General features: G+C 29.1%; 1 protein-coding gene across 7 annotated transcripts in view; it reads left to right on the top strand.

Moving 5' to 3' along the window:
• The window catches only part of LOC122503420 (RNA binding protein fox-1 homolog 2), a 411,323-nt gene that overhangs the window by 354,651 nt on the left and 38,937 nt on the right, over positions 1 to 17,735 (top strand). For 5 of the 7 annotated variants that reach the window (XM_043613948.1, XM_043613951.1, XM_043613952.1 and 2 more), the window contains one exon: positions 9,257 to 9,277. The exons of the other annotated variants lie outside the window; for them this stretch is intronic. In XM_043613948.1, the coding sequence (XP_043469883.1) occupies positions 9,257 to 9,277 (21 nt within the window). The remainder of the gene's footprint in view (positions 1 to 9,256; positions 9,278 to 17,735) is intronic. 7 annotated transcript variants of the gene reach the window in all.

The following is a 17,735-nucleotide window of genomic DNA, read 5'->3' as shown; positions in this document are numbered from 1 at the left end:
GGAAGAAAGTGATAAGGAAAACTAAAAGTTAATCACAGGTACTTTATATTTCATAAGGTTTTATTCAATTTAATAATTTTTCTTTCTCACATTTAGTGAATGAAATTTGCAAATTTAGGTTATTTGGCAGGTGAACTTTAAAATCATTTTTTATTTAATATTTCTTATTAATAATTGTTTTTAATAAAACAATTCATTCTTAATAAATTATTATAATTTTTTTTACGTTTTTATAGTAAATTATATGTTTTTTTTAATATTTTCTAATAGATGAAGACAGTTTTTATGACTTCATATACTTTAGATGCTTATTTTACAATAAATATAAAAAATATTTTAAAAATTCTTTTTATTCGGTGATCCTAATATCTTTAAAATCATTTCTGCAAAATATTACAATTTTTTAAAATTAGTCGGCAACGACTTTAGTCGAAATATAATGGAATGACTCGTAATTAAATGTTACGCATGTATGACTGCTTTTGGAAAAATCGCGAGAAAAAATGTAAATTTTTAATATTTGAATAAAGTGAAGAGCACAAAATTAATAAACAGTTTAATTGTTATTATATATATTTAACGTTCAATTAAAAAATTTATTATATGCTGAAAGTAAATAAGAAATTTTTTATAAAAATTTCAATTGAGATTGAGAAAAAATGAGGTTAGGCGAATACAATTTTGCTAATTTGTTTATTGTAATATACGAAAACGTCTTTGTTCTGGAAACGTTTCTAAAACGTTTTTAGAACGTTTCATGTCCGCTACATAACGGGTTATGAACGTCCAATGTTCTAAAAACGTTTTCAGAACATAAAACGTTATTAAGACGTTATGTGCAGGACATAAAACGTTCTAAAAACGTATTAGGAACGCCTCTACAACACAGACGTTTTCGTGCACACAGGGTAATAGATAAAGACAGTATGTATTAACTTTAAATAAATATGCATATTTATAATTAAGTGAGTCTTGTTAATCTTATTAAATTTTCAAATTATTTAATAGTTTCAGTCCCAAATAATTATTTTTTATCAAACTTTTTTTCTGCTGATTTTATATACAAAAGAATAAAATCTGATCGTTCGATAAAGCCAAACACGGTGTGTTTTAAACCATTTTAACCTAAATGTGCTCACACTGTAAATGTTTTTTATACATTGAATCTGGACACTTTTCTAAGTGTTTTACAAAAAAAAACCAAAATCTTTTCATCTTTCATAAAAGGTTAAATAATTTAATTTTTGTATATATTTAATTAAAGTATGTATAGAATCGTAATGCAAATTGATACTAAAATTAATTTTTATAAATAAAAGTATTTTGTAGAATTATTACAATTTTTTGTTGTCAGAAAATCACCGAAACAATTAAAATCATTAATGATAGATCGTCCAACATCCTTCCGGCAGGAAGAAAAAGACTCAGGTGAGTCCCTCCGAAATCACTAAAGAAAACTAACATGGATTCAGATAAATAAAAAATGATATATATCATTGGAAAGGTAATGAAACAAGCTTTCAGCGCATATAAATATTGAGCTTGTAAGTTCAAAACTAAGGGCTGGGTAGTTTGAAGAAGTTACATGTTCCAAAAATTCACATAATTTTTAGTCACAGAATGACGAAGCCCGGTCCTGCCGGCAGGACGCTTTTCGCTTTATTTAAGAGACTACCTAGCCCAGGTTTATAAATTTAAAGACTCGATATTTACATCATTTGAAAGCTTGTTTCATTACCTTTCCAACGATATATTTAGTTTTATATTTATCTGCTTCCATATTAATTTTATAGAGCAATTTCTAAGAAACTCGTTCAAATATACTAAAAAATATTAAAAATGAATTTTTTTTAATTAAAAAATTAGGTTTCATTCTTTGAACGTTTCTGAAGAGAAAGAGACTCGTCCGGTCAAAAAATATTGATTTTTGGGGATTTTACATTAAATTTACGAAAAAATGTTTTTTTCACTGTTTAAAAACATAGCAAGTTTGAAGGCTTTGAAAAATGGTTTAATATTATTATTTTAAAAAGTCAAAAATATGTATTTTTTCGTCTTTTCGTCTACTTTAACCCCAAAGAGTGCCAGAAAAGAAAAGTTGAATTCCCTTTTTTTAAAAGCCTTTTTTTCGGAACGTCCTTCCGGCAGGATGGGCGCTTGGACGATTTATCATTAAAGTGCGACTTCTAAAGTGCCTCGGTAAAACATAATTGTTTTCGTACTTCGAATGTTTAAACTTTTTCTATGCTAAATGGTCACTTATAATGACTCAATAATCCCAAAAAAAAATTTAAGGTGACTATATGACCTGTTTAGAAAATATAGGGAGTCAAAGTTGACCATGTCAAATAAAAAATATTTATCGATTTCACAGTTCTACTCGAATATTAATTTCAAAAAATACTAAATGGTTCCTTTAAGATTATTAGCAGCTGATTACGAATCTAAAGCCAAAATGTAAGAATTACAAATTTTATGTTAGATTTCAGAAATTCAAAATAGCGGACAAAATATGGGGAATCAGTTGTTACCCCTAAGAAACGAGCTTCAAGTGAATTCCATGAATTTTTAAAAACTTGTCTATCATATGGGATACGCTATTTTAAATTTTTGGAATTTTACATTGAATTCGTAATTACTGACCCCAGAAACCTCCAAGTAACGAATTTCAAGTGAATTTATTGAATTTTTGCAAAACTTCAGTGTCGTAGTAGATACTCCATATTGGATAGGTACACAATTTTGAATTCTTATAGTTTGACTTTAGATTCGCAATCAACAGCTAAAAATCTTAAAGGAATCATTTAGTCTTATTTTTAAAATTAATAATCGAGTATAAATGTGAAATCGATAAATTTTTTTTATTGGACAGGGTCAAGTTTGACCGTTATTTTTTATATTTAATGATTTTAATATTTTCGGTGATTTTCTGTACACAAAAAATTGTAATAATTTCACAAAATATTTTTATTTATATATAAAAATTAATTTTAGTATCAATTCAATATATGGAAAGACATTTACAGTGGGAGTACCTTTAGGTTAAAATGGTTTAAAACCCACCGTGCAAATTTTTATATTTGAATTTTCTGTGCCATTTTGAAAAGAAATTACTCGTTTTCTTGGTTTTTTTTGTTAAATAATCAATTAACTTTAAATAAACTAATTTATTTGTAAAACCGAACGATTAGATCACAGTTCATTAATGTACAAGTATTTAAAAAAAAGAACCATATCCGTTAAGTGGTTTTCGAGAAAATGGTACCTAAGTGTGGAAAAATTCAAAAATAAAAATTTGGTTTTATCGAACGATCAGATTTTAGTCTCTTGTATATAAAATCAGCAGAAAAAAAGTTTAATGAAAAATAATCATTTGGAGCTGAGAAAATGGTACCTAAAAATAGGCATATTTCAATGGGATTTGACAACTGCTCATTCCCCCTTAAAGTTAAAATGAATTATCCACTTATGGCTGTGGTTTTTCTATCTATTTTTCTGGAAAAAGTATTGTCACCTCAAGCATGCTCAATCCTACCCAGTGAAATTTTATTAATCAACTAGCACGGTATAAAGAATTCTTAAAACAGATAAAAATAACAATATATAATAATAAATAACTTAACCTTTTTAGACTGACAAAATTTAAGTTTATAGTTGCAGATCAGCTACAGCGTACAACTGTTAAGACACGTGATCGTCATAATGTAATTTTATTGACTACTTTTATCGAAAAAACTTGAATTGGATTAAATTAGCTTTTTGTAGAGAAGTCTGAAATATAATAAAAAGGCAGTGATAAACAAACGTTTAGTTATTTTTAAATTAATTAATGAAAAACAGTTGGAAATCAATAGGAAAAGTAATGTTAGGTTAAATTCTGATGTACAAAGTGAAAAAATACGTGACACACTTTAGTAAAACAGAGAAAGTAAAAGAAAACCGTTACTACCTATAACTTTAAAATAAAATAAAAATCCAATTAATGTAATATGAAATTTTACTTCCAGAGTTTGTAAATGAATAATATAAAAACACTTATGTTGAAAATACTGCTTTTACTTTAAACTCTCACTTGAGATCCTTTATATGAGAAAGAAAAGTAAGAGACTTTGTGCTTTTTTATGTATAATATTTATCAATTCACAAAGCATTTTAAGCATCTTTCTACTTTGTATTTTGTCACTTTTTTGACTTAATTTAGTATTTTTAAACAATCTACGCAGCAAACATTGTCACAAATCTATTACAATTTAACTTGTAAAACGTTTTACAACTAGTTAAGACCCTGTGAGTCCTTCACTGTATCTGATTTTAAGATTGTTTGGTAGTAACTTTTAAAACTCCTAAAGGATCTTAATTTTAGACACTAATACTATCTTTTCGTAGCAATTGGTTCCCAGATTATAATAAAACTTTGTGAAATTATATAGTATAATATGAGATAAATTAATCTACAGAAGGAATTTTCAAAGTATCAAATTGTAGGAGTTACACTACTTTAAATTTTGGTGCTAAATATTCTTCCTTCTTTATATCTCGGTCAATTTTTAACTGATTTTGATGAATCGCGCACAAATTTTTTCAGAAAATTTCGTATATTTAGAAAATCATGGAGAGGAAATAAAAAATTATTACAGTGGACCGTTGAAATTTGTTCGTTATAGCCAAAGTTCGCTATAAGCGAAGTTAAACGTATACGTTTAATTAACATTGAAAGTACCAAACAAGTGACGAAAATTTGTTCGTTATAACCAACTTCTCGTTATATCCGGACTCGTTATAAGCGGAGTCCACTGTATTTAGATAGAAAAAGAAATAGTTTTTTTCAATTTCTACCCTTATTTTCGTCTTTTCTTTTCTAATAATGTTCGTCTTTATTTTATCTTTAATTTAAAACAATGATCATCCTAGAGACTTTATTAGATCTTAAGATATCGTCCTTTTAGAGGTTTATTTCTTGAAGGATGGAGGCAATTCGGAATGTTTGGAAAGTATAAAAATACAAAACCATGTGGTAATTAGGGTAAACATGTTTTTGTCAAAAGTTTTATCCGTTTAAAAATAGAAATGAGATTTGAACATAAAGAACTATCAACAAAAGATAATAACCTACCTGTCTGTCTTAATATAAAGAAAAATGATGAATAGGTGTTACACAGTGTTTATAATTAAAAGGATGATATCTTAAGATTTAATAAAGTTCCCACAATGATTTTGTTTTAAATTAAAGATAAAATAAAAACGAACATTACTAAAAGAGTAAAATAGAAAAAAGGATCCAAATTAAAAAAAAAATTAATTAGGTACCTAAAATTTTATATTTTTTCTTTTTCTATCTAAATAATTTTTTTTCGCTTCATAATTTTTTGAAATTACATAATTTTCTGAAAAGATTGATGCTATAAAAGCTAATTAATAGCTTCCATAAACTGAAAAAACCTAGGTTTTTTCAGTAGGCTACTCAATTTGAAACGCAACAAAAATGAACCTCATAGGTGGCGTCACGTTTTATGTTTATCCCGGACAAAATATTGCGGACAGACATACATATATGTGGACGTCCACATGTAAAGGACCCATTTTGGCACTATTGGAGTTATCTATATGGGCGTATTCCTGTCAAAATTTGGAAAATTTTGAGTGGTCTTACAACTTTTTTGGTTAAAAATTCGCTGAGTTACGGAATTTCAAAGTTTAGAACGCCAAAAACTTCTTGGAAGTAATTCAGATAAGAATTGTTTACAGTTCAGAGCTCCTTGAAGATAAAAAACCAACAGGTTTTAAATTTTTAAAACCATCCCCCCTCTTAATTTTCAAAAATTTCGTACTTAAGTACTAAAAATCGACAATGTGGGCCCTTTTCTAAAAAGGAGAATTTTTCTATTAAAATACCATTTTTTACAAGATTAATGATTAGGTACAATTTTATTGTGTCATTTGAAGAAAAAGAATAGATATTGAACTTATTTAAAATTTTTTGACAGTCTCTATTATGAAAAAATTGACGCAATATCCAAATTTTCATTTCGACAATTACAAAAAAAAGACTCTAACATCAATATCTCTGGTTCTTCTGGGAAGTTATTCAGATAAGAATTGAGTGCTTGGATACAACAAGGGGACGTACGCTCGGCGAGCCGCTTTAAAGTCAGTCAAAGGTACCGTAAAGTGTAAAAAATGAAAATTCAAAATTTTGAATTTTGAAAACTGCCATCTTATAGGAAATAAAAATGCGCATCTTTTTTTTCTTTGAAATTTCTTTGAATAATTAATATTTTTATATGATAATGGAAAAAATGTGATTAATTTTCAATGTTAAATTTCATTGAATTTTAAAATATAAATCGTCGTATCTCCGACAAAAATGAATGAATTCTTTTGATTTTTGGTATACAAATATGCATTTGGACCTATAGAAGACGACAATATCACGAAAATGTTAAAAGCAATTAATTGTTTATTGATTTTTAATTGTTAATACTGACCGGTCAAAAATAATTTTTTCTTATCTTTGGCTGCAAAAAGTATGCGGGGAACTTTAAAATTCAAACAACTTCCAGTGAGACATTTGTTTATTACGATGTGAAGAAGTTTTCTGTAAAATTGCAGAAAGATTAGTTTTATATTTACAGAAATACAATAGTTTTAAGAAAAATGCTCGCGCCGCCAACGATCCCTACCGCACAGATTTTAAGGTTAGTTGCACGGTAAAGTTTTATTTATGTATAAATATATGTGTGTAATATTTCTAGCAATATTTAATTAAATTAAGATTATTTCTGATATTTATTTTTGTTAGTATATCGTTTATTTACAACTCAATTTTTATCGACTCTATAATGTATTAAAACTATTACTCAATATGCTGCAACAACACTTAATGTCCTTTTTAATTACATACTATGTTGAATCTAGTATAATCTAATAATATCTATTAAAATATAATAGTTCAAAATATCACAATTGTCAAAAATTGTTTAAAATAAAAATTTTTCCTAGTTTTTAAACAATAATATTAACATCTAAAAACGTTTTATAAATTTAATAATGTTTAAAATAAAAACATTTCTTTTAACACAGATATTAATCTTAATTTAATTAAATACTGCTAGAATTATTTGTAATATTTATATTCATACACATAATATTTTACAAAATTATTAAAAAAGTGTATACCTATGTTGTATAGTATGTAATAGTTAATAAATAATTCAATGCAAATATTACACACATATATTTATACATAAATAAAACTTTACCGTGCAACTAACCTTAAAATCTGTGCGGTAGGGATCGTTGGCGGCGCGAGCATTTTTCTTAAAACTATTGTATTTCTGTAAATATAAAACTAATCTTTCTGCAATTTTACAGAAAACTTCTTCACATCGTAATAAACAAATGTCTCACTGGAAGTTGTTTGAATTTTAAAGTTCCCCGCATACTTTTTGCAGCCAAAGATAAGAAAAAATTATTTTTGACCGGTCAGTATTAACAATTAAAAATCAATAAACAATTAATTGCTTTTAACATTTTCGTGATATTGTCGTCTTCTATAGGTCCAAATGCATTTGTATACCAAAAATCAAAAGAATTCATTCATTTTTGTCGGAGATACGACGATTTATATTTTAAAATTCAATGAAATTTAACATTGAAAATTAATCACATTTTTTCCATTATCATATAAAAATATTAATTATTCAAAGAAATTTCAAAGAAAAAAAAGATGCGCATTTTTATTTCCTATAAGATGGCAGTTTTCAAAATTCAAAATTTTGAATTTTCATTTTTTACACTTTACGGTACCTTTGACTGACTTTAAAACGGCTCGCCGAGCGTACGTCCCCTTGTTGTATCCAAGCACTCAATTGTTTGTAGTCCAGGACACCTTAAAGATGAAAAATCAAGAGGTTTTAAATTTTTCCACACCTCCATTTTTAAAATACGGATTACTTTTGCAAATGACCGACAAAATGGGCCCTTTTCATTTTTCTAAAGAACCAATAAAATCAAACAGTTAAATTATCGATAAATTAATGAAAACCGCATGATTCGACTTGTCAAAACATGTAGATTGATAATAAAAAAAAAATTAAGATTTTGCTTCAAAATTACTAAATTGCGATTATCTCGAAAACTAGAACCGACAATATGGGCCCTTTTCATGTGGACGTCTACATATGTATGTATATACATACACACACATACATACATACACGGAGAAAAATATAAAGTAACTTTTACTATACTTTTATAGTAAAAAATTTCCGGTAAAGCATTTCTGGTAATTTTTACTACTATTGGAGTAAATTTTGCTACGTTCGAAGTAAATTTTACTAATTATTACAAATATATACTTCGAACGTAGCAAAATTTACTCCAAAAGTATTTAAAATTACCAGAAATGCTTTACCGGAAATTTTTGACTATAAAAGTAGTAAAAGTTACTTTATATTTTTCTCCGTGTACATAATTTTTTATTGTCATTTTTTGAATTCTTACTACTCGAATAGAAAAACTAAACATGAATTTTCAAATTCTATGCAATGTACAGACAAAAGTCTGATCTTATTTATAAAGATGTCTCCACAAATGACTAAATAACTATCAATTAATATTTCACAAAAAAAGTCACCAACAAATTAACATTATGACGATCAAGTACTAAACAGTTAATTGTTATTAAATTAAGTAAAATGTAAAATACATTCCGTAGTATGAGGCAAAGGAACGGACGTTTTGGGCAAGAATAGTATATTAAGCATCAAGGGGACAAGAGCAGCCATAACTTGCGTTGGCGTTTGCAGCCTGAGACGTGAGCTTGTGCTAGCAAACGTCAATGTAAACAATTATTTGGATGCTTTGGCCACGTCTTACTTACGATACTTTTTATTCCCAAGGCACAAAAGTGCCGATTTCAGATAACAGACAAGATGGAATAAAAGTCATTTACTTGTTTCACTCTTGTATTTAAATGGCCGCCATTTTCATACGGTCAACAAAAATGGCTTCACTCTTTGTTGTCTGCTATCTAAAAGCGCAATTTTTGTGCCTGTGGTTATATTTGAAAAAATAAATAAAATGAGAGAACAAAAGAAAAAAGATTTATAATTATATTAGGCTGATTACACTTAATGTAACTTAATATAAAGAAAATATATAGAAACCATAAAATTGTTGATCAACTTGATAAAAAATAGTAAATTGAGACTTCGGAGTAGGTGGTCTTTTTTCAGGAATGCCATTTGTGTTTCAGGCAAAAGCGCCCGCTCTTGAGGTACAAATTACGGTTTGCCTGTATTTACATTTCTTCTCTATTTTTTAATCTCTGTTTATTATTACCTTGTATTTTTGCGTTAAGATTCCTTAAAGAGTAAACAACCTGTGTGTTTGAATTATTCAAGAGTATTCTATAGATTTTCAAAATAGTCAACGTGAACCATCTAATATGATGTATCATTTTGCCTTTTAGCTTTTGAGTGAAAGTTATAGTATGCCAATGTTTTTTTAATGGTACAGTTTTGTAAAAAATACGTTCTTTGGTTCTACACAGTAAATGAAAAATGTAACATGAACGATATTGCTAATTTTTTTATATAATTTATTCAAGTTATTGAATTAAAGAATTTTTGCATGAGTCTACAAATAATGTACTTTTTTCTATCTACTTGTACAATATAAAATAGCGTATTTATCTACCAATTATATTAATTAACTAATTAATTAGCAATTATATAATACATTTAAAAAAAAATTTTCTTGATTACTGACATAATTTTGGTTAAAACAACCATTTAAAAAATTGTTAGGTATATTAAATTCATATTGTTGATCTATTCATATGCATGTCAGATTAGACATGCTTCCTAGAATTTTTCTTGAAATGTAAAAGTAAATCTTGGAATTCTTTGAAAAAAGTATTTGTTCGTGAAATTTGTTCAACTAGTTATTTATTACGTCATACTTTCAGTTTAAGGGTTTAATAATATTGCGTATTGTTTTATCAGTTTCTTGTCTAATGAATTTTTCCCACCTACTTGTAATTTAAAATTCTTTTTCTTTGATTTATAACTTATTGCTTCTGGTCATTTTTATATAATTAATTTATTTTGATTGTTTTGAGTAAATTTTATCTAGAGATAATTAAAAAATTTCTAATTACGAATGAAGAACTCGACTTTAAATCAGAACTCTATACTTGCATCCTTTAACTTCTATTCTCAAATTTTCCGAATTTGAGAAATTTTCAGAATCCTGCAGTCACTTATGAGGTTTCTACTCCTTCTCGCCCTTTTAACCCTCGGAGAACACATGGGGTCATTCTGACCACACGATTTTTTACGAGAAGCTTTTTATCTATTGTTTAATATTTTTTAGAAGAATTTTTAAGTATACAGACTTATTTCACAGAGTTTAAACTATATTTAAAAAAATTATTAGGTTGATCAGATGAACAGTTTAAAATTGGTTAAGCATTGAAAAATGATCTTTCATTTCTGTGCTTCACCAAAACTCCCTGCTCGCAATGCTAAAAAAATCCTCAACCAATGCAGAACAAATCAACTACTTCGTCAATTGGAGAAATTTTTTACAATGGAAGATCAGAGATATCTCTTCCTAACGGATTTGATCTTCATAACAAAACGACATAGTTTCTCGGTCCAACTGAGTGGAACTCCAATTCATCTAATAAATTGTCTGACTCAATTCAACTTATCACCCACATCTTATCGACTCTAATGTCCTTAATTAATTCAATTTCTTCCAATGAAGCTGAAGCTAAACTTGAATGTCGCAATTTGGTTTCCTTAAAACTTTCGAACAAATCAATTCGTTGAAAGACCATTTTCTCAAAAAGAACTAGATATCGCATTTTTTGTTAAAAATTAAATCTTCTCCAGGTCTCGAGAAAAGCTATAATAATATTCATCACTTCCCTTTAAATACAAGAACTTAATTACTAGATATTTACAGCATAATCTGAAATACATCTTCATTTCCAACGTTTTGGAATGGATTTTTTATTCTTTTCATCCTGAAATCGACACCTGGAAAATTCAAGCCAAACTTTCTAGCTTCTTGTTTGTTCAAAGTTATGGAAAAATTGATTCACTTGAGACTTAGTTGTCACTTAGAACATAATCTGCAGCTACCATCCACTCATTTTGGCTTTAGAAAAAGCAGATTCTGCTTTCGAATGACGACTTTAAAAATATCACCGCAAATTAAAAAATTATGCTTTTTACAGATGGATATTGTATACCTTAGATTTCATTTAGAAATAGACTTTCCACCCTTGCTAAACTCAATAAAAGAGTACCGTAGAAATTTTCTCCAGGACACCCAGTACGTTTTCTTTTTCTGTAAGGGCATCCATATCGCGGATTTCCAACGTAGGATAAGGAGGTCTTCCTTTTTAGTGGGTAAAGCTCCCACAACCCTTGTCTGACTGGCCTCCAGGTCAGCCTCTTCACGAACCTTCTTCAGCACGTTGGCGAATGATGTTCCTTCAGCCACTTTGACGATCCTTGTTGTTTTCTTTGTTGTGGCTGTCTTCTTTCCTTGACTGAATTTGACTTTTGTGCCGATTTGGTACCCTTGCCTTCAGTACACGGAAAAAATAAATTCTGTAAGAATTCCTGAATTTGTTCCATAATTGAGGATTTGTGCAAAGTTCCAGAAATTTTTAGAAATTCAATGTAAGTATTTCAGAATCGTTCCGAACTAATTACGAAACGGTTTTTGTGAGACTTTCAAAATCAGCATTGTAAATAAATTCCTGGAGAAATACAGGACTGGTCTATAATATTATCGAAATTTTGTCGTAGAAATTATATTTCTTCTAAAATAGTATTTACAAGCGTCTAATCAAGGAGAACTCCAGTTTAAATTTCATAATAATTCCCGAACTTCATCAAAAGAAAAGATGTGCCGACCCCGTTTCTCACAAGCGCTGAATAAAAGTAAAGTCTAGTATATAAGAGACTTCCCAGGTCCCTACAACCAGCGTGCGATTCAATGCGTCGTGTATTTGCGTTTATTTGTGTATAAATTATGTGTGCGTTAGAATATATGTAGGTAGCTATAAGTGTATTATGTATGTATGTATGTATGTATGTATGTATCCTCCTCAACCAATCACAGTTCGCCTTGCTTGACGAATGTCGATCAAGTATATACGCGTATACACAACTTCTTTTTTTTAATTTTCTTTGCTACGGAATTGTTCCGGAACTATTCTGTAGCCCTTATAAGAGCTTCTTCATATATGAAGCGACCCTCTGAATTTTTCCCGAACTCATCGGAAGTTCTACCGTCCAGACTATCTGAAATACTCAGCCGCTACATTTCGTAAAAACTATCACATAAATACCGAGTTCTTATCATATAATTCCTGAATATCTATTTTGAATGTTCGACATTTCTTCCAAATAACAGCTCTATAATAATTACCGACTTTTGCTCATATCCTCAATTTCGGAACGAATTCAGGAACTATTTCCGAATTATTTTTTTCCGTGTACTTTTAGGAGTTTGTGTCCTTTACAAACTCAGGACCACTTTTTCCGCTTCAGACTCTCCAAGACAACGTTTCTTAGCTTTGATACATTGAAACGGTCACGTCTCATCCTTCGGTCTTTGCGTGCTTCTTCTGACCAGGTTTTTATCCGTAGTAGAACTTCTCATCTTTTCTGGTCGCTGCTGCGTGCTTCTCCTTCACATCCCGTATAGAGAAATGTTATGCATTCCTCTCGATCTTCATTGCAGATAGCAATGTCAATCGCAGAAGCATTACTGAAGACAGAAATGCAGCTGGCTTGACTTGTGACGCTGCTCGTGCTTCCTTTTCTCTCCACCTTCTCCACGATGATCTGTGGTACTCCCAACGCGTTGTTGCCCTCCTGCATCCGTGGGCCACTGGCCATCGTCCTCACGCTAGGCGCTTGACGATCGGAACCAGTGAGGGATTTAGCCGAAGCATTGCCCCGCAGGTACTCTTTCTCGTTTTTACAATCGCTCATGATGTATGTTTTCTTTTTTGCCAAGACTTCTTAATCAAATTATTCTCAAAGGCTCACAGTAAAAACAAAGTCTTAAATTTAATGGTGGCTAGTTTTAATTTTTGACTTATCTTAAGCTATCAACTTTATTTAATCATAAAAACTAACTGAAAATTAAAGTTAGTTGTACTCTTACTTAAATAAAACTCAGTTTGTAATTTATTTGTAATACACCGGACTTAATTTCAGATCCAATGGTATTAATAAAAAGTTGGATGAAATTAACTTCTAATAAGGTACGCTAACAGCTGACTGTAAGTCTGGCGAGGCTGAAAAAGTTGATTGTGACGTCACAAGGGACGCAATTTGCAAACGTGAAAAGTCTGAATAGCGCGTCGCGTCGCCGGTTTACTTTTGACTCGTGTTTTATTAATAATATATAAGTCCATAAATTATATTTATAATTGGTGAATCTTAGACAGAAAGTTTAGTTTTATTAGTATGTTAATATTTTAATTCGATTATAAACAAGTTTATAAACATTTTATAATTTTAATTACACCTAATATATATGTGCATTAGCATTTAATTCTTTATCTTAAAGAGACAAATTTCCACTGAAAGTTTTAATAATTGTTGTTTGTTATAAGAAATTAAATGTGACATATGTTTATTTTAATAAAATTCAAGAATATGAACATACACTGTAAAAACAAAGTCTTTCTTTAAGGCGGTGTCAAAGTCGATTGGATTTTTGCATTGAGCTTCAATGGAAAAATCGCATCGACTTTGACACCGCCTTTAAGCTCGAAATTTGTCTTTTTTCAAGGTGTAAACGGAAGACTCCCCAATTGATACAAGTAAGGTGTTAAATAAACTGAAATTCAACTGTAACCTTGTAAGAAGGCAGAAATTTAGCTAGATGGTTTGGCTAAATTTTAGCCTTCTTACTAGCTTACAGTTGAATTTCAGTTCATTTAACACCTTACTTGTAACAATTGGGGAGTATTCTTTTTAAACTTCTAATCATTACTGACATTCAGCCAACATGGTCTACTTCCGTTTACACCTTGAAAAAAGACAAATTTCGGGCTTAAAGGAAGACTTTGTTTTTACAGTGCTCTAAACTGCAAACCACCCTTCTGCAGAATTCAGTTTTTAAGTGAACCCTCCATCAGACTTGTATCACAAATTTTTAGATTTCTCAAACTGTGCAATTTGAAGTAACACTACCCAAGTGTAAAACTGGGATCGAGTTCTACCTTGGACATGCTATTCTAGGGGTTGAAAATAAAACCTCAAATGTGTGCAAAATTTTAGTTTGGGACTTTTTTTAAATTCTGCGGATTCGCATGAAACTCATCACTCGGGGGTTTTTAGGGTCTCTGATAACAAATATAATGTCCGAATTACAAAATTCAAAATGGCGGATCTAATATAAAATATAAATACCCTCAACTAAAGTGTTTCAAGCGAATCAAATGAATTTTTTAAAAAATCATCCGCCATATTGGATCCAACATTTTGAATTTTGTAAATCAGACATCATATTTGTTATCAAAAACCCTAAAAACCCCCAAATGATGAGTTTCATGCGAATCGGCAGAATTTAAAAAATGTTCCACACTAAAATTTTACACACATTTGAGGGTTTTTTTATTTTCAACCCCTAAAATAGCATGTCTGACAGAATCAAAAGAATATGCTGCTACACAAAAGTGATTGGTTGTTTAGGATGTCCATAATCGTATCGATTACGAGTCTGAAGTCAGATTTTTAAATTCAATATGGCGGATCCCATACGGTGGATAGCATAAATAAAATTGATCGGATTGACTTGAAAATTATTATTCGGAGGTTTTCGAGGTCGCTAATTAGGAATCCAAAGTCGGAATTTCAATTTTCAAAATGGCGGATGACATAAATAAAATTTGATCGGATTGTCCTAAAAATTGTTGTGTCATGCAACATATTGGATCCGACAATGTCAATTTTAAAAATCTGACTTCGGAAAAGTAGTTATTGACCCCGATAACTCCGGAATAACAACTTTCAAGAAAATTCTTTTTAAATTTTATTTACGTCATCCGCCATATTGAACCTGACATTTTGAAAACAAAAATGAATGAATTCTTTTGATTTTTGGTATACAAATGCATTTGGACCTATAGAAGACGACAATATCACGAAAATGTTAAAAGCAATTAATTGTTTATTGATTTTTAATTGTTAATACTGACCGGTCAAAAATAATTTTTTCTTATCTTTGGCTGCAAAAAGTATGCGGGGAACTTTAAAATTCAAACAACTTCCAGTGAGACATTTGTTTATTACGATGTGAAGAAGTTTTCTGTAAAATTGCAGAAAGATTAGTTTTATATTTACAGAAATACAATAGTTTTAAGAAAAATGCTCGCGCCGCCAACGATCCCTACCGCACAGATTTTAAGGTTAGTTGCACGGTAAAGTTTTATTTATGTATAAATATATGTGTGTAATATTTGCATTGAATTATTTATTAACTATTACATACTATACAACATAGGTATACACTTTTTTAATAATTTTGTAAAATATTATGTGTATGAATATAAATATTACAAATAATTCTAGCAGTATTTAATTAAATTAAGATTAATATCTGTGTTAAAAGAAATGTTTTTATTTTAAACATTATTAAATTTATAAAACGTTTTTAGATGTTAATATTATTGTTTAAAAACTAGGAAAAATTTTTATTTTAAACAATTTTTGACAATTGTGATATTTTGAACTATTATATTTTAATAGATATTATTAGATTATACTAGATTCAACATAGTATGTAATTAAAAAGGACATTAAGTGTTGTTGCAGCATATTGAGTAATAGTTTTAATACATTATAGAGTCGATAAAAATTGAGTTGTAAATAAACGATATACTAACAAAAATAAATATCAGAAATAATCTTAATTTAATTAAATATTGCTAGAAATATTACACACATATATTTATACATAAATAAAACTTTACCGTGCAACTAACCTTAAAATCTGTGCGGTAGGGATCGTTGGCGGCGCGAGCATTTTTCTTAAAACTATTGTATTTCTGTAAATATAAAACTAATCTTTCTGCAATTTTACAGAAAACTTCTTCACATCGTAATAAACAAATGTCTCACTGGAAGTTGTTTGAATTTTAAAGTTCCCCGCATACTTTTTGCAGCCAAAGATAAGAAAAAATTATTTTTGACCGGTCAGTATTAACAATTAAAAATCAATAAACAATTAATTGCTTTTAACATTTTCGTGATATTGTCGTCTTCTATAGGTCCAAATGCATATTTGTATACCAAAAATCAAAAGAATTCATTCATTTTTGTCGGAGATACGACGATTTATATTTTAAAATTCAATGAAATTTAACATTGAAAATTAATCACATTTTTTCCATTATCATATAAAAATATTAATTATTCAAAGAAATTTCAAAGAAAAAAAAGATGCGCATTTTTATTTCCTATAAGATGGCAGTTTTCAAAATTCAAAATTTTGAATTTTCATTTTTTACACTTTACGGTACCTTTGACTGACTTTAAAGCGGCTCGCCGAGCGTACGTCCCCTTGTTGTATCCAAGCACTCAAATATCTAGATACTAAAGCTAAATATCTATTTTTCTCAGTGCACTTACGTCTTTAGAGCTTTACGATTTTGATACAATATTCCACCAAATCACCCACTGTGGGCCGTTTTCTCCGTGTCTCAAGTAAAAACGGATCGAATTTCAGATAATAATAAAGATAAAAAAATATTGTAGAGATTGTTAGCAAAAATAATTTTAAAATTCATGTAGAAAAATGATTACTGCAATTGCGTACATAAATATTAGAAATTAATTAGTTGTCTTAGTTGCAATTTTTTTACTGTGTGGAACCAAAAAATATATGTTTTATATATTCTCAAAATAAAAATTTTTGTTAGAATAACCAGAAATGACAATACAACTTTATTTAGTTAAAAGTATCAGAAATTCTGGTTAATTCATATTAGAATAACTAGAATTTTCTAGTAAATGTATAGAAAAAAGTTTTTTCTGTACATAAAATATAGCAATTTAAAATTGACATTAAGGGCATGTCCAATTAGTAAAATGTGAACAAATCAAATTGTAAACTATCAATTTTTCGGCACGTCCCATTTCCATAAAAAATTGAAATAGTTAATTAAAGCATTAAAACAAATTACTTTTTCCAGTAAAAGTGAAAATATTCAATAGAGCCGTTTTGTATTGGAACTAGGCAAATTATCAATACGATTTGAATCACAAACTGTCCACAAAGAATTCAGGGGGAATTCCTTTCACCAAACCTGGTGTATTTTATGATTTTGAGGTCGCTGAACACGAATCTGAAGTTCGTTTTGCTCCATCAGGTCATGATTTTTTCTAAAATCAAAAAACATTACGGATTTCACGTGAGTGTCAAAATTTTATATATATATATATATATATATATATATATATATATATATATATATATATATATATATATTGACACATTTACCTCAGTTATGTTATCTAGGGGTATTGGGTTTTTTTTATTATAATTTCATCACATTCTCCAAAACTGGGTATCTAGGAGTATTAAATACTCCCAATTCTATAACTCGATCTATGCACCATTCACAGTCTCCTTGAGTCCTAGTTGAGCCAGCTCACAGCTGCGCAAGGGACTTGCGCACTGTAACAGATCGA

This window comes from Leptopilina heterotoma, unplaced genomic scaffold (assembly GCF_015476425.1).
Source record: "Leptopilina heterotoma isolate Lh14 unplaced genomic scaffold, ASM1547642v1 Lhet_260, whole genome shotgun sequence".
NCBI lineage: Eukaryota > Metazoa > Arthropoda > Insecta > Hymenoptera > Figitidae > Leptopilina > Leptopilina heterotoma.
Note: the sequence above shows the minus strand (reverse complement) of the source record. Positions and strands in the feature narration are given on the sequence as shown.